The sequence below is a fragment of the Physeter macrocephalus genome, chromosome 6 (assembly GCF_002837175.3).
Source record: "Physeter macrocephalus isolate SW-GA chromosome 6, ASM283717v5, whole genome shotgun sequence".
Lineage (NCBI taxonomy): Eukaryota > Metazoa > Chordata > Mammalia > Artiodactyla > Physeteridae > Physeter > Physeter macrocephalus.
In genome coordinates, this window is record NC_041219.1 from 47181220 (window position 1) to 47205067 (window position 23848).

The 23848-nt window shown below is 39.9% G+C and overlaps 1 protein-coding gene across 1 annotated transcript in view; it reads right to left on the reverse strand.

Annotated features, from left to right (window-relative positions):
- The window catches only part of EFCAB6 (EF-hand calcium binding domain 6), a 239175-nt gene that overhangs the window by 139334 nt on the left and 75993 nt on the right, over positions 1 to 23848 (reverse strand). Inside the window, 5 exon segments of the mRNA XM_028490698.1 lie at positions 242 to 347; positions 2636 to 2746; positions 9393 to 9541; positions 15270 to 15394; positions 20974 to 21086. Of these exon segments, the coding sequence (XP_028346499.1) occupies positions 242 to 347; positions 2636 to 2746; positions 9393 to 9541; positions 15270 to 15394; positions 20974 to 21086 (604 nt within the window).

Sequence of the window (23848 nt, forward strand, 5' to 3'; positions counted from 1 at the left end):
CCCTGGCATTTATATCGCAGTCAATTTTATGTCTTCTATCCTCCCAACTAGACCCAGCTCTTGAGGTCAGGCTTTGTATCCCTAAGGACTCAGAATATTTCCTAGCATACAATGGGAGCACAAAAAAATATTTGTTGAGTGGATAAATGAATGGATACACAGTTTTTATTGGTCCTGTTTTGAGTATTAGCCTTCTTTGAAACACTCAGTTTTTCACCAGAGAAGGGTTTCAAAATCTTACCGAGCTGATGATCAGCAGTGCTTTCTTCAACGATGCACAGTGATCTTCACGTCTAAATAACGTTGTGATAATGTTTTCCTTGCGAAATTGATCTCTAGGGTTGATGCTACAAGAGAATTCAGAGAAAAACAGGAATGAGATTATGTTCTTGAACTCTGTTCTTAATGCAAAAAACGACACCAACAACAAAAAGCACCACCCTAACAACAACTATAATAGTGCTTTATTTCTGGATGGCGCCTTTCCCTGAAAGTGTCATGTGCTTGTGAGGGCCCATCTGTCACTCGGTTAACGTGGTACCTAGTAAGGGAGCTGGCATGGATGCGATTCCCATAGGCATCGATCAGCTTTCCTGAGCCATCACTCACCTCTTCCCGTGCCGACTAGCTGTGGCCAGCCCTCTTGCCGATCTGCGCCTTTGGTCTCAAAAAAGACCAGGAAAGATGCCACGATCACTGCTGAGACAAACACCTCCCTGTACAGGCAGACTGCTGTAGCCCACTCGCCAACTTGGTAACGGAGGGCACACATTTCCAGTTCTGAAGCAGTGAGGGGGTCAACCTTCACCACCTCTCCCTCCCTGCTGACAACGGCCCTGACCACCTATACTATCAGATCCACCTCCCTTTCTTGCCTCTTGCTCTCATTCCCCGAGCTCAGGGCCAGCAGTCTGCATGTACCCTTGAAGACCCATGATCATCCATCCATCTCTGGAGATCAAAGCCAACTTCACCAGGGACTCGGATCAGAAAGGGGGCTGGAGAATCTCCTAACAATATACACTTGCTGGCCTCCCTTTTCAGTGTTCAGTTGGGCAGCTTGACATTTTCCGCTAAATAAAGAATGATCGTGAATCACACTGGCTCTGAACAACTCTCAAATTGTTTAGGGGAGTTTACTGCTGCATCTGTACAGCCGTCTCAGCTTTTTCCAGTTGTGTGAGAACACATAAACACACACACCCTTACCACCCCTTTTAAGAAACACATGAAGTGGCAGAAATGTTGAATGTGAGCCCCTTGTGTGACCCGCTGGAACCTGGCTTTTCCTAAAGACCACAAGCACTGGCATGAACGGGGACAACGAAAAATGTCTCATGACATGGCAAAATGTCTCCTGGGGGGCCAACATTGTCCCCAGTTGAGAACCACTGTTTTAAAGTAAAGAAAATTCACAGGTTAATTCCTACAGTCCTGGACAAGGTGCTGTGAGACAAGAAAATTGTAAAGAAACAGAAGTAATTTCACTTAAGAAATGAACTCACAGAGCCGCATCCCAGAAATGCGATGTGTGGGGAGTGCAGTGGGCTCCGAATACCTGGAAGGCTGGTGACCAGGACAGCTCATTAAATATTCATAAATTCCCTGAGACAGGGATAGGACCCAGCAAAACGGGAATTAACTCTGTGGTGCATTTTTCTTTACAAGAGAGCACAGTGCTTTTAATGAACGTGCAGGGGTTATAAAGTCTGTTTCTTCTTTAAGATTTGCATAGGGCGGTCAGTACAGGGTGCACATCAAGATAAAATAGTTCTTAGAGGGAAAGTCTAAATTCGAAAATGTCATATTATTAAGTATTTTTTTTATGTTTTCGGCCACCACCGCCCACCACAATTTACGTGATAAATATAAACGTGAAGTTATAATAGACATTAGAGGGCTTCCCTGGTGGCGCGGTGGTTGAGAGTCCGCCTGCCGATGCAGGGGACACGGGTTCGTGCCCCGGTCCGGGAAGGTCTCACATGCCGCGGAGCGGCTGGGCCCGTGAGCCGTGGCCGCTGAGCCTGCGCGTCCGGAGCCTGTGCTCCGCCACGGGAGAGGCCGCAACAGTGAGAGGCCCGCGTACCGCAAAAAAAAAAAAAAAAAAAAAGACATTAGAATGAAAACAAAAATACTGGTACTCAAGGCAAATAATCCACAATATTTTCACCATGCAGAGAGTGGTTGGGAAACAAGCTAACATACATTGCTCTTTTCCATATAATATTTAACAAATATGTGTTTGTACACAATTTTACAAGATTATACTTAGTGCTCAGAGAGTGATGTTGGCAGGGTCGATGTGTGTACTGAGGGTATTCGGGCTCTGTTTCTGCGTCCGTGACTCACTAAGCCTATGACCTAGTGAAGACCCCATATAGTCTTATTTTTTCATCTAGAAATTGGAATAATAATTATACTTACCTTATAGTTTAAGGCAGTTTTAAATAAGAAAAATATATGGAAAATAATTTATAAGCTATACCTTATTATGCAAAAGTTGGTAATGATTCAAAGAAGACTAATTTGTCATTCAATAAATGAAGAAAAAGTAATTCAGATATTCTCTAACCTTTTACATATTACGATATGTGTAACCAAAATTTAGTTTAGTTTAGTTTTTTTTTTTACATACCTATTTCTTTTTGACAGGGGAATTTTATTACTAGCTTCCAACAACTGAGGCTCATAAAATGATGTTAAAAATTGCTTCCAATTGACTTCAGTGGTGGTTTTAAGTCCAAATCTGGATTTAAAAAAAAACAAAAATAGTATTTTAAACATTTTTTTCTATAACGCTGCATGGATTAGATGCTTAATATTGAGTTGAAAATGGAAGCAGTGAATTTATATGAAGTTTCATATCTAAGGTAAACAAAATAATTTCGTAAAATACTACAAATTGATTTTTTAAAAGCAAGGAAAAACCAAACTGATTAATACATCTCCATGTCTCTATATCGTTAGCAGTAGCATACACTGAAGGAAGAAACAAAGGGATTTGATTAAAATTCTAACGTTCATGAAATAATTCTTTCCAATTCATTATTTGAAGAGCTCAGTTAGAGTGGTAGGCAGAACAAAGGTCCCAAGATGTTCACGCTCTAGGTCCAGAAAATAGAGAAATAAGAGAGAGGATTTCTGGAGAGAAGCTTTAGATATGCTCGGGTGAGCCCCAAGCCCAGCGCAAGGGAGGATGGATGATGTGTACCCCTCCCCTCAAGCCTTGTGGAGAGAACTGCTCTACTTGGGAGTTTGCTAGATGCCCCTGCCATGGGGGCTCTAATGTATCAGTACCTGACGCCCTCACAGAACAGAAACCTTGCAGATGAGAGCCGAACTGCTGAGCCATTGACCGAAAATGGGGGCGGGGGGTGGGGGGTGGGGAGGTGTTGGCAAGACTGCTGGCTGACTCTCAGTCATCGGGGAAGTAATGCAGAGGGTCTCGTGTGAACCTGACGTGGGCCACAAGCGAGAGAGCAGGCGTGAGTGCGTGTGCACACACAAACACACAGGGTCATCTAGGTCCTGCCCGAGGAGGCCACCTGGAAGAATGAACAGACCTTGATAAAGAAGGTTTTCTTTCCCTGTTTCCAGGTTCCCAGGGGCTGAGGAGGGAATAAGCGATCAGCTGAGATGGGGATGCATTTATTTGCCTTCACCAAAAACCTGTGGATGTGACAGCCGAGTGTGAAGCCCAGAGACACGACAAAGACCCTCATGAAAGGAAACACCTTCAGACAGACACCTGTTAGGGCCAGAAAGTGCCGTTTCCAGCTCACGGCAGAGCCAGTCCAGCAGGAACCTTCCCGCTGCCCCCTCTTTCTCTCCTTCCTCTGGGCATTCCAGGCGTGGAGGAGTCAGAACCCGAGTTTGCAATAGGAGGAAGGAAGAGAAGTGCAAAGTGGAGATGGGGAGAAGAAGCCATCTGTGCCCCCCTTATTCTTGCCTGCAGCAGAGCCTGACTGGGTAGGGAACACAATTCGCATTTAAATCAAGTCTACAGCTTTGACCATGATGTGAACTGGCTATTGCAATTACTAAGCTGAGGCTCTTTGTGTGCTCTGGAACAAACCAAAAAAATCAAAGTCTGCTCATGCTTTCATCCAAGGGAAAAAGAACTAATCCAACGGAGAAAATTTAAAGGGACAGTGGGCAAGAAAATGAAGTTGCCTTAAGATTACAGTCCATGCGCCTTGCCAACTCAACTGAGGTTACATTTGCACGCATCCATCCAACTATCCATCCATTCATCCATCCATGTATGGTGCCAAGCCACCATCTCTTCTCACTTGAATTACTGCTATAGTCTCCTAACTGGTTTCCTTGTACTTACTCCTGCCTTCCACCAATATATTAATATTTTCCTACTTTAACCAGCCTGCACTTTTTGAAATGCATATGTGATCAGATTACTCTCTTGCTTAAAATCTTTCCATACCTCCCCACGGCTCTTAGGGTAAGAATTAAAATCCTTCGGTAACGTACAGCTTGCACAGTTTGACCCTGCTCACATCTCCAGCCTCATCCCATATCGCGCTGCCCCTTGCTTTCTTGGCTACGGCCATGTTGGTCCTTTGGTTCTTCAAAAGGCTTGTGGTCTTCCTCGCCTCAGGCCCGTATGCTTGTTGCTGCCTTTGCCAGTTGCCACGTTCTCCCCACTATCAACCTCCCCCACTTTAGGTGGTTAATTCCACTCCTCTTTCAAGTCTCAACTGAATCATTACTTTCTCAAGGAAGCCTTCCCTTATTTCCTTAAGCAGGTGCTATTTGCCCTATGGCACTATGTCTCTACCCTTTATAGTATTTATCCCTCTACCTAAGTATGTTAATATCATTCTCAGTCAACACTCGTATAGCGCTTTGATTATGATTATGATTATAGCAGCTAATGCTTGATTGGTTATTACTTCTACTTCTGCTATTAGCACCATGTATGTGGTCACGAGGAAGAGAGAGAATTGATTGACTGAGCTCATTACACGCACATGGCAACATATAAGTAGATTGTGACGGTGGTTTAATTCACTGCTATCCGCATACAAAACAAAGTTTCATCTTTCATACTCAATCTTGCTTCCCCAAACTTTGCCCACTATTTTGATATAGTTTGTTAATGCTGTATATTTTCACCTTAAGTTTCAGCAAGTTAAAAATTAATTTTCTATATTGGAAACACTGTGGCTACTATTAAAATTAGAATCAGCTACATATATTATGTTTAGGAAATTACCTTGCTCTTCGGTAAAAATATCAAATTAGATCTTCACTACATACCATCTACTAAAATAAACTCAAAAGAGATCAAAAAGTTAAATGTAAAAGCTAGGACCATTGAAAAATGAAAATAAAAAATCTAGGCATATACTCATCTGGTATTTGAATGAGAATGGATTTTTAAGCAAAAATTAAGAAATCACAAACTTACTTAATTACATCAAAATAAAAAATTTCTGTATACCAGAAATAGTAAAACGAAGTTTAAGAGCCAAACAACAGACTTATAAAGTTACCTATCATAATTATGCATAACAAATTGTCAATATTCTTAAAACACAAAGTGCTTATACAAATGAATATGAAAATATTAACTTCTTTCAGTAATGGTGGAGTTAAGATCCTATCGGACCAATCCTCTTACAGATAATCACAACAAACTCTGGGCATAATATCAAAAGTAGCTACCTAAAAGCACTATAGAGTGAACACAAGTGGGCAAACTCTGGTGGGAAATCTATGCTGAGAGGAGCTGAGTTGTGAGGAGTATTTTCAGTGCATCTAGCCCAGGGCCAGGCACTGCAGCATGAGGGGTGACACAGGCAGAGTACAAAAAAAAAAAAAAAAAAAAAAAAAAAAAAACAACAAAAAGAAAACCCAATAAAAAATAGGCAAAGGATTTGAATAGAAATTTTTTCAAAGATATAAAAATGGCTGGGGCTTCCCTGGTGGCACTGTGGTTGAGAGTCCACCTGCCGATGCAGGGGACACGGGTTCGAGCCCTGGTCTGGGAAGATCCCACATGCCGCGGAACAACTAAGCCCGTGCACCACAACTACTGAGCCTGCGCGCTAGAGCCCGCGAGCCACAACTACTGAGCCCGAGTGCCACAACTACTGAAGCCCACGCGCCTAGAGCCCATGCTCTGCAACAAGAGAAGCCACCCCATGAGAAGCCCATGCACCACAACGAAGAGTAGCCCCCGCTCGCCACAACTAGAGAAATGTCCACGCACAGCAACAAAGACCCAAGGCAGCCAAAAATTTTAAAAAATAAATAAATTTTTAAAAATTAATAAATTAAAGAAATAAAAGCAATGGGAGAGGGACTTCCCTGGTGGCGCAGTGGTTAAGAATCCGCCTGCCAACGCAGGGGACATGGGTTCGATCCCTCGTCTGGGAAGGTCCCACATGCCGCAGAGCAACTAAGCCCATGTGCCACAACTACTGAGCCCGTGTGCTGCAACTAGAGATGAAGACCCAACACGGGAAAAAAAAAAAAAACGGCACTAGCCAATGGTAACACGTGGGCTGAAAGTGCTTGTTTTACCCAGGACAATAGAAACACTGATTAGCTTTAGGTTTTACAAGTTTAGAACACAGGTTAACATTTTAAGGATAATCAATATAAGAATAGAAATAAAATACTTAAGGGGGCTTCCCTGGTGGCGCAGTGGTTGAGAGTCCGCCTGCCGATGCAGGAGACGCGCGTTCGTGCCCCGGTCTGGGAGGATCCCACGTGCCGCGGAGCGGCTGGGCCGCTGAGCCTGCGCGTCCGGAGTCTGCGCTCCGCAATGGGAGAGGCCACAGCAGTGAGAGGCCCGCGTACCGCAAAAAAAAAAAAAAAAAAAAAAGAAATACACCGAAACCGTGACAATAAAAGAGTGAAAACGAGAGGCTGGGAAAAGATACCTGACAAATACTAATCAAAAGAAAAGTTTTTTTGGGTATTTTAATAGCAGATAAGATAGACTATAAAAGCCAGAGGGATAAAAGGGTAGTGATATAATTACAAAGGGGACAGTTGGCCAGGAAGATATGACAAAGCTTCACTTCCAGATATGTGCACCAGGAGGCATACCAGATTTATAATTCCTTATATTAGCACTTGGGAGTTCACCCTGCTGGTGCCTCTTGCGCCCTGTTCCACTGGGAATTCTGGGTGGGTGACATGACAAAGGTCATGACTCAGAAATCCCTGGACCCCTGGCTAGAACACGTGACTACCACCACAGCTCTGGCCGCCCTCAGCCTCCTGACACACTCAACGCTATGTGCCCATCAGTCTTCACAGCCATCATCCCCTGGCAGCCACTCTGGCCAGGAACTCTTTGTTATTTATTTCTGCATTCTTAGCACCTCCCACAATGGCCAGCAGAGAAAAGCACTCAGTAGACATCCATAAAATTATAATTTTGAAGACTACTAAGCCAATGTGAAGAATGGTATAATATGTATTCCTATTTAAAAAGCATGATATAAAACTGTAGGTGCATTTTGATTACAAATATGTAAAAATTATATATGTATGTGGATACAAAGTGGAAGAGAATTTGGAAAAATGAAAACAGTCAATTGGTTATGCAAGGTGGATGGTGACTTTTTGTTTTTGATCTCTATTACTGCTGCCACATTATTATTTGTGTAATTTTGAAAACGAAACAAAAAGAAATGGCTATACAACTCTTAGCGATCCAAGAAAGTAATTCCTGAAAGATTCCACTATGTACAGGCAGGAAAATAGAGCTGTTTTCTGAGCCATGGAAATATTTATGCCCTTCGCTCTAGAAGCCATGGTGGTAACACACAGGCGACTCTCTCTGGACACATAGGGTGCTGAGAAGGGAAGGAAGTGCTATGGGAAATGGGTCCAGCTGGTCTAGCTCAGTCCTATTTTTTCCTTCTCGTTCTCTAATGCCCCTCCTTTCTAGGTAACCCCAAGGTGTCCTCCAACTATTCAGAGTTTCACAGGACAATCTTTCCATCAGCCTCAACCCCATGTCCCCTGAGAAAAGGTTCTCTGAGTTACCTGGACAGAAAACCAGGTAAATTAAAGACAGTATTCCTCACCCAAAGTTTGGTCTATAGATACCATTTCCAACTAAAAGTAAATAGGAGTCCTTGGAGAAATGGCTCATTCCAGGTCTGGGGCAAGAGATGTACCAGAAGAGCCTAGAGCATTTCGTTATACCAAGAAATGCTATCAAAGACTTACGAGGGTCACACCAGCAGAGCCGGAGCTAACACAAAAAGCCTCCCAGTGGCCAAGACAGAACAAATCGAGCATCAAGGAGAATAATAACTGTAATGAATTGAAAGACATCAAATATGTTAACATTCATGAGTTCATAATAACATTTTTTTAAGAAAAATCCCTCACTGCTCACTTCTGGAGGATGCTAGGAAACCAATTCATTATTTTGAAAAGAAGTAAGTGAAGGGAAAGAACCAAGGAGATCCTACCTTTCTTACACTAACTGTGTCTCATTGTTACCGAATGGTTGGAAAGGGGAAGTCTGCATTACAGAAGTACTCCAACTAATAAAGGAGAAACAGTGGACACAGAGCGTCACCACCTTACAATCCCTAGTGACCTGATGGATACAGGGGTGATCAACAAGGGCTGCTGACATCACAAGAAGAACGACAAGCAGTCCATACATGCTTGCTACCACCGATGAAGTGTTCTTGCCCCCCAAATTGAACCTGGATCTGTGCATGTATCAATTCAGGGGCAGGGATTGGGGGGGAGGGAGACAGGAGAGCATGTTACATGTCACCGTGGGTTGCAATCAGTCAGATTCAGATTGTAAGAAACTCTACATAACGAACAATCCAGACTTTTTCTACAAATGCATCTTAAGGGGGGAAAATTAACAAATGGGAGAGAGACCCTGCAGGTTAAAAAAGAATTGTGGCAAATCAATCAATTGCAATGTACAGATTTGATTTGGATCTCGACTCAAGTAAGTTATAAAAGAAAATGTGAGACAATCAGTTAAATCTGAACTCTGACTGGATATTTATTAATATTATTGATCATTCTATTAGGTGTGAAACAGTATTTTCACCATGTTTCTCAAGAGAGTTCTTATCGAGAGACATAAATCTTTTCAATGAAATATGATGTCTGGTATTTGCTTCAAAACTATCTGAGGTTGAGGAAAAATGAGCAGGGATAGCAATGAAATGATTGACCATGAGTTGGAAGTTGCAGACGGGTAGGGTGGGAGCATTCGTGGATTCATTACTTTATTCTCTTTACTTCTGCACGTGTTTGAAATTTTCAATGGTAAAAAAGTCTAAAACATTAATAAAAAATAAATAAAGCTGTTCCTGATCCTCACAGTTGACGTCTGGGGGAACAAAATGTCAAGGAAACAACGGGACTCTTACCTTTTCATTAACTGGATGAAAATTCTTCTTGGTAATCGGTATACAAAGGTGTCGAGGACAATCTTTAGGTAATTCAAAGATACGTATCCACGTTTGGACGGGTCCCCTGCACTCAGGGCCTTTTCAACCTTTTCACAGGACTTTGAAAGCTGCGGCGAATTAAAATTAGAGTACAGCCTTCACAGAAATCAGCGGCACAGAGCTGCTCAACCACTTTATTTTCACCAAAACCTCTTCACATTTTCCTTTCCAAAACTGATCAAAAAGGTTACTGTGGCATGTACTGAACTTCAAATGTTTAATTGATGAGCTCCCTACACAACAGTATCCCCGGTCACAGCTACTCAACTGACAAGGCAGACAAGTTTCTCAGGGAAAAACAGCACATACAATAGCTCTAACTCAAATTTCAGAGCTAAAAATACTTGGTGGATCTGCCAGTTTGATACATCTTTCTTAATATACTTGCAATCCACCCCTACTGTGAGCCCATGCTAGGCTGCTCCTGATTAAGTCAGGTCAATCAAACAAAAAGCCGGTGACATTTTATTAAAAAGCGAAGTAGCTTTGACTGTAAGGGAAATTGTTAGGATTTCATAAACATCATACACTTTGGACATTTCTTTAATTATCCTTTTTTTTTTTTTTTTGGTGGGGAATTACAAAGAACCAGGGTGAATCAGCTTTGCTTATGGGACTTCTAAAATGCAGTAAAGTAGGTTAACCACTGATTTTTATATGACTCATAAAAATGCTATGAAGATTGGTTTTACTTCCAAAGGTTTTCCTGCTGTTTATTACTGAGTAATAACAATATTCTTCGATATTTCCAACCCTCTCCACGTTGTCCGAATTCACTTTTTTCCTGCTAACTGGGATACGAAGATAAACAAAAGAAACACCAACTTGGTGTAAAAGGTGATGTTTAAAAAGCTGCTGGAACATGGAAATATATGTACAAGTGTCTCTCCCCACTAAAGGAATAAGAAGCACATTCACTAAGACTTCCTGAAGGTGCACAGGAATATCGGCAATCTAAGGGAAACTCTTTAAAAGAATCTAGAGACTTACAGGGCCTAAACTTCTTAGAAAGTTGCATAAAATTAACCCAAAATGTGGCTAAATGTGCCCATCTCTCTCTCGGGGAGGTGGGCTGCCTGGGGGAAGCCTCTAGTGGAGGGAAGCCAAAGCCAGACATGGAGTCTGGTCTCAGTATATTTATTGGATTAATGAAATCTGCTTTTAATATCTTAAAGACATTTAGTCTCCAATCAGGTTTTTTTCAGGAGAGTGTTTTGACATAATCCAGAGCTCTTAGAAGAAAAGCAGGAATGAAACAAAAGTAATGTCTTTGTTTTTCTGTGGGTTTTTTTTTTTACGACTTTATTGAATTTGTTACAATATCGCTTCTGTTTCATGTTTTGGTTTTTTGGCCACGGAGGCATGTGGGATCGTAGCTCCCCGACCAGGGGTCTAGGGATCTGATGGAACCTGCACCCCCCTGCACTGGCAGGCGAAGGCTTTACCACTGGGCCGCCGGGAAGGTCCTCAGAAGTAATGTCTTTGTGACACGTAAAACCTTTCAGGAATTTTCATCGTTACTGTTTATAATGAAACAACCAAAAAAAATGCAAGCAATTCAGCAAAGTATAAAAAAGGACATAAAGATACCGGAAGTCTCACTACCCACAGGTTTTTACCTAGTGTTCCAAAAACTCCAACGTGATCACATAAACATATTTTATAATTTTACAAAAATGGGACCATACTACATTTTCAGTTTTGACAAATGCTTTTTTCATTTAACAATATGTCGTGAAACTTTTCCCACAAGAACTAGTGTGTATCTGCATCACACTTTGAAATGATACATGGCAGCCATCATGTTACGGATGGACAAGCGAAAGGTACACCCATTTTCCATGTTTAAACATTTGGTTTTTATAAATGTTCCCCTGACCCCCAATCTAAATGAGGCTCCCCTTGTTACTCTCTCTTATAATCCCCGTCCTATTCTGTCATACCACCCTAGGAAAATGGTAGTTACGAATGTGTATTTGTTTAACATCTCTCTTCCTGAGGTAAGGTCATGCAATCTCCATGAGAGCCAAGATTGTGCCCTGTTTTGTTCGCTAATAATTATCTAAAATGAAGCACAATTTGGCATGCGGTAGGCACTCAATAAGTATTTGTTTAAAATGGATACATTTTTACCAAAAATGTTCTAAAGAAAGGTTGTAAAATGTAAGGAGCTATCTGACACATCAGTAAAAAGAGAAATAAAATTTAAATTATAGCTGAAATGCCATTTAATCTGCATCAGACTGGTAAAAATGTACAACTCTAATGATATCAAGAGTTGGTGGGTACACTGGACAACAGGAATTCTCATATGCTCCCAATGGGAGTGTGAATTGGTATTCTGAAAAACAACTGGATACTGCCAATGAAAGCTGAGGAGTATGTTCCCAACAACCTAGCAAGGAACGCTGGGTGTAATTCCCAGAGACACCTTAGCAGGCACGCACCAGAAGATACGGAGCCAACCACTTATGGTGGCATCGTTTGCATGAGCACAAAATAGGGAGCAACCCAAATGCCCACCCCTGGGCAGCGCATAATTTGTGTACATATGGCTAATGGAGAGCTGTACAGCAGTGAAAATGAAAATACAGCTACCTCCGTAATATGAGTGGCTCTCATCCTAAGCACAAGCGGGATGAAAACAAATGGTTTTACAACTATGCAAACACACTATAGAAAAAGAAAGAAACAAACAAACATCAAGCAAAAGACAAAGAACCCAATCTGTAGGAGAACAGGATACAAAAAAAAAAATATATATATATATATATATATATATCTCACCAGCAAAGCTTTCATACTATAAAAAGGAACTAAATAAGAATATAAATTCATTAAAAGAAAAGCTTGAAGACAAGATGATAAAACAATGAAAGAGAGTAGAAGGATATTTCAAAGCTAAGAAAACAAAAACAACATCATTACAGGAACTAATAACAAATTAGAAACAGCAAGAATAAAAGACAAGGCTGAAATTAAAATTAATAGTAAAGGAATGGCTTGGGAATTCCCTGGCAGTCCCATGGTTAGGACTCAGCACTCTCACTGCCAGGGCCCTGGGTTCCATCCCTGGTCGGGGAATTAAGATCCTGTAAGCCGTAAGGTGTGGACACACACACAAAAAAACAGAAATAAAAAGAATGGCTTGAAAGATTCCCAATGAAGGCGGAGGAGAAGGACAAAAGTATTATGGCATTTTGAGAGAAGATGATTACCATCAAGGATAGACAAAGATGATCCAATATAAGGATAACTGAGGATACCACTGAAGGAAGGAAAGATGGAAGGAAGACAGAAGTGAGGGAGAGAAGGATGGAGGGAGAAGGTTTTAGTGACATGACACAGGGAAAATTTTCCTGAAGGGAAGAACTAAATCTGTACATCAAAAGAATATACTGTGTTCCAGGAAACTTTGGCAAAATGCTCCATGCCAAGACAGCTTAGTTTTGCTTTTTAATTTCAAGGATTAAGAAAAAATAGTTTAGGCATCCTGGTAGAATAAAAAATTATCTACAAGGGGGAAAAAATCAGTTGACCTCAGGATTCTTCTCAAGAACACCCAATGCCAGAAGACAATGTAGAAAAACAACATTTTGAGGAAAAGAAAGAATGATGGAAGAATTATACCCAGCTAAGTTGTTGTTCTAATAAACAAAAAAAGGGAGAGATAGTATGAAAAAACAAAAGGAATAAAGCACCCATGAGCCTTTCTTGAGGGAATTACTTGACAATGAAATCCAGCCAACCAAAGAATAAATCAAAATAAAGAACTCTGAAAGGTATAAGCTATGGTAGCACTGGAGTAGAGTTATGTGCATTCAATCCATGTAAATATAAAATGCAGGCAAAACAACTGGGGGAACTACAGTAACAGAACAAAATGTAAATATTATAAACTCTGACTGAGAACAAAATATAAACAGCAAAAATCGTGAGGTGGGAGGGGTTGGGAAGAAACACAGGAAGTGCCAGTCACAAGGAGCTTCATAGCCAGCCCGTGCTGACTGTAATTGAGACAACCTTCAAAACACCATCATTTCTCCAACTCTTCACGGCTTTCTTCATCTCTTTTTTTGTCTCAAAACCCTTTTTGGGACCTGATATCTCTTGAGGTAAAGGAATATTTATCCAAAGTTCAGAAATATCTTTGGCTTCACTTGAGGACATGATCATGTGGAGCACCCGGGGTTCAGACTGGGCCCCAGGACTCTGGCGGGGTAACCTGGGGCAGGTCATTAAGCCTCCTCGTGCTTCAGGTTCCTCATCTTGAAACCGGGATGATAACGGTGCTTAACTCCTGGAGTTGCCGTGAGGACTGAACACCTGAGGGGCGCTTACAACACTGCCTGGCACAGAGGCAGCCCCATAAAAGGGTTAATTATGAGGGTGATGATGACGATTGCTTTTTTTTACTTCTGGTAAATTAAAAGAAATTTAAATTAAATATGATTTATTTGTAAAAAGGAGCATGATTCTCTTCTTATAAAATTATTTCTATCTATGTATCCACCCACCCACCTACCGAAGCAGCAATCCTTCTATACATAGAATAAAGACAGGCCTAGAATTATGTTCACCAAATGTTGCCTTTGATTATTTCTGGGTGGTGGATTTTGAATAATTTATTACTTTCTTCTTTATACTTTTCAGAATTGCTTACATTTTTTGGAATGGTCATGTTTTCATAAAAACAATAATTTATAACAACAACAAGAGAAAACAAGTTTTACCGATTTACCAACCGAATAGTCATGCGCTCCCCCCCCACAATTCCCTTATCAATATTGGCTTCTGTTAATTTTTTCCTCATTGACGATTTTCTACTGAAAATTTTATATTAATAATTTATTAAAGTTCTACATATGTTACGAACAGTTATTATTTATCTGTCATTTACGTGGCACATGTTTTGCCAAGTTTATCATTTGTTTGTACAAAGTTTTGCTGTACAAATGCTTTTTCATTTTAATATAGTCAAATTTATCAGTCTTTTTCTGTATGGCTTTGGGGCTTTACTTCATGCTTAAAAGTCTAAATTTCAAGATTAAAAATTTTCACCCAGATTATTTATTTTTAAATTTAAATAGTGGGGGCATACAGAATTTATTTTGGTGTGGAGAGTGAAAGGTTCCAAGCTTTTTTCCCCACATGGCTGGCTAGCGAATTACCCCAATAATAATTACTGAATCTTCTCCTCCCTCGTCCCCACCATACTTTTTTGGAATGCCTCACATCATATGCTAAATTCACATATCAAGATTGGCCCACCACCCAACCACTGTTTTAAATCAATTTGAACGTTCATTGCTGCACCACTGTCATAATGTCTTAATTATTATACCTTTAAAAATATTTTATATGTGATAGGATAAGCCCTCTATTGTAATTTTTCAAAAGAAAAAAAGAATATATATATATATATCCACCCAGATGTAGGGAGAGAAGGTGTTAATACTAAATCTTCCAGTCCAAGAGCTAGAAAAGCCCGCTTCATTTTTTCAGGTTTTCCTTTATTTTACTCAATAAAGTTGTATCATGTCTTTACATAAGTCTTAAATTTTTCTTATTACATTTAGTATGTGAGTAGCACCAAGGAAGTACTTAATGTCTCATCATCGTTACTATCATCCATGCATTGTTGTTACGAGGAGCTGGAGGAGGTCCCAGGGCTTGAGGAAGCGGAGGTGGTTCAAAGCAGTTTAGAAATAACGTCTAGACCTAATGGTCATCCACAGCCATCTACTCTGTCTGTTCACACTTTAGATAACCCTGGCACTAGGAGAACGTTCTTACCTCTTGGCAAAAGGTCCTCTCAATTTCATCTAAGGAGCAGTTTTTCCAGATATCTTCAGATGAAACAGGACTGGGGAGGTACTCTCTTTTGGAACTTCTGACTCGTTGATCCTCCCATGGGACCTCTATTAAGACAAACGAACTCCAGTTCATGAAGACTGTCAAACGTACATTTGAATATTAAGTGTTTCCTTTTCATCATCACCTGTCTGGTAAAAATTAAGACTCAAATAAACCAAAAACATGAACTATATAATAAGTGTTGTTGAAATAACTGGACGGACATTTTAGAAAAAAATAAAATTAATCTACTTGCTACCTTATCTAGGCTAAACCTGGATAGAGTAAATATATACTAAACAGACTAATAAAACCATAAAAGTAGTGGAAGAAAATTAAGATGAATATACATAATACATGTAATACATAATCACTGTGTGAAAAGTCCCTTCCAAAGAACACATTAGGGCCAGAAATCATTCAAATAATGGATAGGTCTGACAATATAAATATTTAATTTTTGTTTGCTAAAAAAATACACAAATAACAATGAAAGAAAAATGAGTGGGAAAAACTATTGTTAATATATGTGAGAAATGCAGGTTAATTTCCTCAATATATGAGTAGCTCTTATGAATCAAAAGGATAATATAAATCCCCAATCACACAACAGACTAAGGTTTAAACAGGTAATGCACATTAAAAAAGGATTTTTTAAAAGCCAAGAAATGTATGAAAAACTGCTCAAACTCACTGGTAATTTAAAAGGTCTAATGAACACAAGTTAATTTTTCCCTACTTGTCAAACAGGCAGGGATTAAGCAAATGACAAAGAAAGAAATCAGTGCTGGCTTGTACATAGAAAACGTGGTCCTCGAATAGTCTCAAATCCCCTTCTAGAACTTTACACTAATGGAATAATAGGACAGATGCATATGTGTAAGGATCTGTTCTGTCCTGTTTATAAGAAGGGAAAAAATGGAACAATTTAAATGCCCATTAATAGAAGACTGGTTTTATAAATTATGGTTCATAGACATTAAAAACAAGGGGCCTGTCTAAATCATGAATGCAAAAAATTTTCTTTGATATTGTTTCATGATTGAAAGAAAGAACAACTAGCATAATTTAATTTTCATTTTAACGCTTATTTTGTGTATTTGCTTATCTATCCATCCATCCATCCATCTATCCATCTATCTATCTATGCACCAGAAACAAAACCTGGGAGGATAATACACCAAAAGAATACAGTGGTAGGATGCCGCAGAGCGGCTGGGCCCGTGAGCCGTGGCCGCTGAGCCTGTGCGTCCGGAGCCTGTGCTCCGCAACAGGAGGGGCCACAACGGTGAGAGGCCCGCGTACCACAAAAAAAAAAACAAAAAAAACAAAACAAGAATACAGTGGTAGGATTATAGGGAAGTGTGATTTTGTGTTTTCATGTTTTCTGGCCTTTTTGCAACAAGCACTTATTACTTTTACAATAAAAGAGAATAAAATAAATCTAAGATATAGCCATTTTCTTTCTCAAAGTCAACTGCAAAGAATCACAAATGATTTCCCAGATTTATTTCCTAAAATGTCTGCAAATAAGCTCCACTCAAATTAGGCACACTTACAACTACTCAGCTGCAGTTAAACTGCTAGTCATCTGGAATTCCATTTCCTAGCTCAAAAAAAAGAAGAAAAAGAAAAGAAAAGAAAAAAAGTAAGTCTCCCCCAGTGGACCCCCTCTGGCTACATGATAAAATACAAAACCAGCCCTTCAGAATGCAGTCTGGAATTCCGCGGCTTCAGTGGGCCGAGCATTTGAAACATGGGCTCTCAGAGCATAGAAGCTGCGAGAGAGCCTCACTGAGAGACAAGGGAGCCACGCAGGTATCACTCGGTGAGGCAGGTCTCAGCCCCGGCTTTCTGATGCCTTGGTCCTGCACTTACTCTGCGCTGGGCACTGCTACTCTAATGGGGGCTCAGAAGGCACATACAGCACGTCTAGGGAAACCCCTTGGTGCTCCGTAGACAGCACGCCAGGGTGGAGGGCGGAGGCGGGGCCGAGGCGTGAGGCCCGCCCCCGGGGGAGCTCACCCCCAGTGCGGGACCTCCGCAGTACTGCTCTAGCTGCTACTGCAGGCTGGCCAACAACCTCGATGAAGCCATGTCCAGCGACTCCGCTCACATCACAGTTAGACCAGCTTTCGCGCTTCTGTGCAGCTGAATAATTCCTGCCGCCTTCCGATTTCCCCAAAATTTCCTCTGAAGGATTCTAGCTGATTTGAAATGGAGTAGAGAAGAAATCCAAAACGTAAGGGGGCAAGTATGTATGTCCTCGGTGCAGCAAAAGGAATTCAGCCCCCAATGTCATTTCTTCATGTGCCCAAAGAAATGGTGCTTTTGACAAGCAAGGTCTTGATGGCGTCTTCAGAACAAAAGTAGCAAAAACAGAAATATGCAAAATTCACAGAAAACAAATATTGTTCTGTGTATAGAAAAGTCACAGATAATGGGCTGCTGCAAATGAATGGAGGCTCCCTTCTTACAGTACTTAATAAAATAAGCAAAAGAAAAAAATAGTAAAAATTAGTAAAAATAGTAAAAATAAAAAATAAATTTATTTATTTATTAGCAAAGCAAATAAATAAATAAATTTACTAGCATAAACCGAAGCAAGAAGAAACTTAATATGGGCAGCCAGAAAGTTCTGCTTCCAGTTATGGTGGATTTGCTCATATTGAAGCAAACCTCCCAGCAGATAACAATTATAAACTCTAGCCAAAATATAAACAAAAAACTCTCTGAAGGCATTGGAGAGCAAATGACATAAACTGGAGTCAACCCTTGGAAAAATGGAGTTTCTTGTTATTTGGCCTTTTGCCTGAGGGCAGGCTTCACCTGGAACCTTATGCTAAGTGGCTAGAGTTTAGATATAAACCCAGGATCTTACTGGTTTTAGGAATCAAAAAAAAGAGAATTCAGGACTACCACAGCAGCTAGAAAGTAAAGAGGGAAAGCACAAAAAGAAAGGCATAGCAGAGGATCTCCAAAGCCCGTGAATAAACTCTGCCCAAATCACTGGCTAACACTGGGAACTATAGACGTGTAGAGCAGAAAACAAGATGCCCAGCTAAGGCTAAAACAGCAGAAAAAAGATCTCACGTGTTAACCCCCTCGGGGAAGACAAAGATTAGTCTTCTACTAAAGTAACCTGGTTACTAAAACAAAAACTTAAATTCTTCAGAGGAACATAACAGACTCCATAGTCTCTACAATGCAAAATTTACTATATCCAGGATAAATTCCAAAATTACTAGACATAGGCTAAAAAAAAAAAAAAAAAAAAAAACCCACAGGAAACTATGATCCATATTTTTTTTAAAAGGTAATCAATAAAGACCAAATCCTAAAATGACCTAGATGTTGAAATTAGCAGATAAAAATTTTAAAGCATTTTAAAATTTAAAGTTTTTAAATAACAGTGTTTGAGAATATGAAGGAAAATATACTACTAATGAAATGAACAGATAGGTATTCTCAGAACAATAGAAGCTGAGCAACATATACTGTATTTTCTTTGCTTGTTTGTTTGTTTTTTGGCCACACCACATGGCTTGCCTGTGTTTATAGTGTATGTAAAAGTATGATGTATGACAGCAATATAACAAAGGACAGGAGAGAAGAATTCAGAAAATTCTGTTTAAAGTCTATAATTCATGTGAATTAGTATAATATTATCTGAAGATAGATTCTGATTAGCTAAAGATGTATAATGGAATAAAAATGCTCAATCAATCCAAATTTCTTAAAATTACACAAACTCTACAGGAAAAAAGTTGGGGGAAGGGGCTGGTGGATAGACAAGGAATGAAAGGAGCATAACACAAGAAGGCAAAGATCCCACCTTGGAAGAAAATGTAATTCAAGGTACAAAATTACTTTACAGAACATTTTAATAAGAACACGAATTCATTAAAACAAGAGCTCAGTAACAAGATGATAAAACAATAAAATGAGAGGGGAAAACAATATAGTAGGCCAAAGGAAACAACATTATAGAAGTAATTAATAAAGTGGACATAGCGAAGAGCAGCATAGACTAAAGTGAAAATCAAATTACAGGTATAGCTAAAAGGCCTAAGATGATCCTTGTGAGTACAGAGGAAAAAGACAAAGAGAATAAAGCACGTCAAGATAATTTAGTCAATAGAGAAGACAAAAACAACTCAACATAAGGGTAGTTTTTGTATCACTGAAGTTAATCTGAAAAGTGGAACAGAAGCTTTATTCAAAGATGTACAATATTACTAAAAAACAAACAAACAAACAAATCCTTGAAATGAAGAGAGAATTGAATTTTCAGGTTGAAAATATACTGTGTTCTGGAAAATTGATGCAGAAAGCTTAACACCAAGACATTTCCTAGCTAAATTCATTTAGAACCCTGGAGTAAAGTTTTCTCATTTAAAAAAATGGGATAATAATACCCACCTCACAAAACTGTCGAGAGAAATAAAATTAAAATTAAGGTTTACAAAGTAACTACATAGAGCACAATAAATAGATGTTTTTTGGTGTTATTTTTTATGTGACTTGTTTTGTGTCTCACCTGTCCTACTAAAATATATATACGTGTACACATACATACAAACACACACACACACACATACACACACGCACACATACTTCTTAAAGTTAGATTATTTTACTTGGCTTTGTACCCAGTGAAGGATCTAGTAGTACAGGGACTTGCACATGAACTAACAAAATGTAAGGGATGAAAAGCATCCTTGGAAGGTCATATTGTCTAGTAATTCCCAAAACTTGGAAGGCTTTGAAAAGTAGAGTCCTGGGGTCTGCTCTAAGCTATCTTGGTTAGTGAAACTGAGCTGAAATCTGAGAATTTGTAATTTTTAAGTTTGCTAGTCAGGCAGATCTGGGAATCATAGAAGGTATTAGTGCATATTTGCTTCAATGAACTGCACCGAAACCAGACAGTGACAACCCATCTTGAATGAGCCAGTCACACGTGTTAAACCCCTGAGGCAAGAAACTGCTTGCCTCAAATGACCAAAGGCCTGGAAGGGAGACTCTCCGATTGCCTTTTTCACATACCCATCCTCGAGGAACTGGACCCCTGCTCTCTCCAGAACTGTGCAACTCTGGGCATTATGTTCTAGAGGCTGGGATGGACTATCCGTACGAGGAAAGTTTTTCCTTCTCAAGGTTGTATGCCTGCGTGAGCCCGGCCTTACGTGTCCAGTATAACCGTACCATCTACTCAACCATTTGCCCTTTTGTATCAAGATCGTTCCCGTGGTTAAAGGAGTAAACATGTTCATTAACAATAATTTTTGAAAATACAGAAGTAGCAGAAAGAATCAAACACCCAGAGACATATCACTTAAAGACAATCTATATTTTGGAATTTCTTTCCAAGCATTTACTGATAGTCCACATACATCTTCCATGTTATGATTAACTTTATGGAAATCACTGCTTGTGGATGCACATTTTACCAGGTCTACAGGCTTTGACTCACTTAACCCTTTCCCTGTTGTTAGGCATTTATGTTATTCTTATAAATAAAGATACCACGACAGTCTTTGTGGACAATGCATTTTCCATATTTGAAAGTGTTTCCTTAGGACAGATTCACAGACGAGTAATTGCCATGCCAGAGGATACTGAAATCGTACTTTAAAATACTTACCTTGACTTCCCATAGAATATTTAAGGTTCAAGTCATTATTTGTACTGAGGTTCTTCAAAAAAACATCATAATCCACTGCAGTATCTTTATCAATGTTGTAGTGTTTTGCAAACCTAAAATAGAACTGTTCATTAGTATTCAGAAATTATGATACAGAGAATCTAAATGAAGCAAGTTTTTTTTACTAAGGTACCCTTTACTCTGGGGTTGGCATTAATTTTAATGTGTGTTTCCAGCCAGAGCTGGAATAAAGAAGTAAACCCTACGAAATGTTACTGTAAGATTTAAAAAATGCAGATACTCCTGAAACACAGCTATACTTCAATTTGAAAATAAATTAAATAATTAATTGATTAATTTAAAATGCAAATATTTAGGAGGAGATCACTTCACTCTCTCTCCAGACGGCTGTGTACAGATCTGCGTGCACAGGTACGTCTCAGGACCCGCTAAGGGAACGCCCCCTGCCTGCACCCCATAGGGTCTTCTCCCTTCTCTGGTGGGGGTGGGTGAGGAGCACCTCTGCAGTCAGACAGCAAAAGCAGGTCCCACTTCCTTTAATAATTGGGGGGAATGGATCTGGGCCACGAGTCAGCATAAAATTTCTATAACCAGAGAAATCCAGAGCTGGTGGAGGAGAGAACATAGCCCACCTTCTTGACCAAGAATATCATTTCACAGAGAGAAACTGTGCCCAGGATGGCGTATCATGCTAAAGCAGTCAATGGTGGGAGCGGGGGAGCTTTTCTCGGAGCATTCTAGGATTTCTGTGCATAAAGAGAAATTTTGAAAACACTTAACCAGGTCTCTCCCTGAAATACACTGAGATACTCTTTTTTTAAAGTTAAGATAAATACAATGTTTGGATTTTTTTTTCCTCTAAAATGAAATTTCTATTATTCAAATCTGCCACTTGAGAAATGGTTTTCTAGATGATTTCTGCATTATTACATTTATAAACAATTGACAGTTTTTAAATGTTTGGTTATATTATCTCCATATGTGTTGGTTTCTATAATTATCTAATTTCACTGCTGCTTTCTAAAAATTTAGTAATTATCACTTAAAGTAGTTGTTATTTTGTCTGTTTCCAAATTTAACAAAGAGTGATGTCATGCGTTCATTTCAATGCATACCTTTTTTTCCACTTTGATGAATCTTGCCTATTGTTCTAGTAAGAAAAATTATCCTGAGATATGATAGCTGCCAGATGTTAATCTTGAAACTCCCTAAATAGCTCCATCTTTCATCCACAGACTCTGTCTGGCAAAAATAAGCTGTAAGCACAAGAACCCAGAAGGTGGCACCTAAAGCGTCCCTCTTTGAGTTGCCGTCCTACAAAGTCCTGGCTACTCTGCAGCTCCAGGAGAATGTCAGGATACCGATAAAACTCTCATCAGCAACTTTCTTACTTTTGGTGAAAATTCAGCACCGCTTCAAACTGGTATTGGCTCAGAAGAGAATCCTGACCGTTCCTAACGCCCAGCCCACCGCATTCGTCATACCTGCTACGTAGTCACTGAGAACAGACAGACACAATTCCATGGTAATATTTCCTACAGGTAAAATTCAAAAATGAAGCCTCAGTACTTCTCAAGGATGCAGTATCTCAAAAGGCTTTTTTTTTTTAACAAGAGTCAAGGCATGGGAGACAGAACCATTCCTAAGACACGGCAACCAAGGCCATTTTCCCGGCGACCTGAAGCGTGGGCAGGAGAACTCACACACGTGCAGACACCCAGGGCAAGACGGTCACATGGGAAAGTCGACTTCAGATGCAAAGGGAATGATGCCAATTGACCCACAAACCTCTCCAGCATCACCACCTAGACCTGTGCCTTGGGCTTCATTCATCTGCCCAGGCAGCAGGCTGAATTCTAGTGAGTTTGTTTGTTTCTTTGTTTCTTTGTTTTTCAAGGTCCCTCATAAATTATTTTACCCGGATTCAAATACTTTGTCCTGCAGGGCAATGGAGAGGAAAGTAGGGTGGTGTGAGATGGAAAAGGAAGAACAAAACCCACCAGGTCTCAGGACACTCTGGCTAAGTATGGAACTTGGAGATAACCTTCTCCCCCACTCCTTGTTTCCATAGGCTGGATGGTATTCTGCAGCCTGAAGAGAACTGTTTCTCAAAGAGTAAAGGGCACTCGTGGAATCTTTACGATTATGACAGCATTGATGTGAAACGAGCACCTACTACGTGCCAGGTACATTGCAGGCGCAGAATCTTCACGCCAGCCTTGCAAGGTGGGTTCCTCAGTCCCTATTTCTTTAAGAGAGAGCCGAGTCTCAGAGAGGCCCAGGAGCTTCCCGAGGCCCCGCAACTAGGGAGGGCAGACACAGACCTGACCCCAAGAATGCCTGGCTTCAAAGCCCAGGCCACTCCTACCTCGCTGCATGCCGAAGGCTGATATTAAATAGAAAGCTGTTAGATTAAAAAAAGGATTCAAAAATGCATTGTGTTTCCTGTTCAAACACTAAAAAGGCAAAGTTAATACTGAAGCAGCTTCTCAAGGAAAGAGTATATTCTTGAGCTTCGATAAGAAAAGCATTAAAGCAATTGAAGAAATGGTTACTTTTGATCTTCCACTTTTCTATACTGAAGGAAAGCAATTCTACTGTGTTAAGTTCCTCAAGCCTTATCATGCAAACAGTATTGTTTTTGAGGCTTAAAAAACTATCTCAAATAAAAATTTATGTAGTTCTTTATTATTCAATTCTTGTGAGATGGGGAAACAGACAGTAACATTTTTTTATAGATTTACTAGGTTGGAAACTGCAGTGCCAAACACAAGGTTTATTGTCAAATAAAACACTGTTTTGCTTCTTTTTTTTTTTTTTTTTTTTTTTTCGGTACGCGGGCCTCTCACTGTTG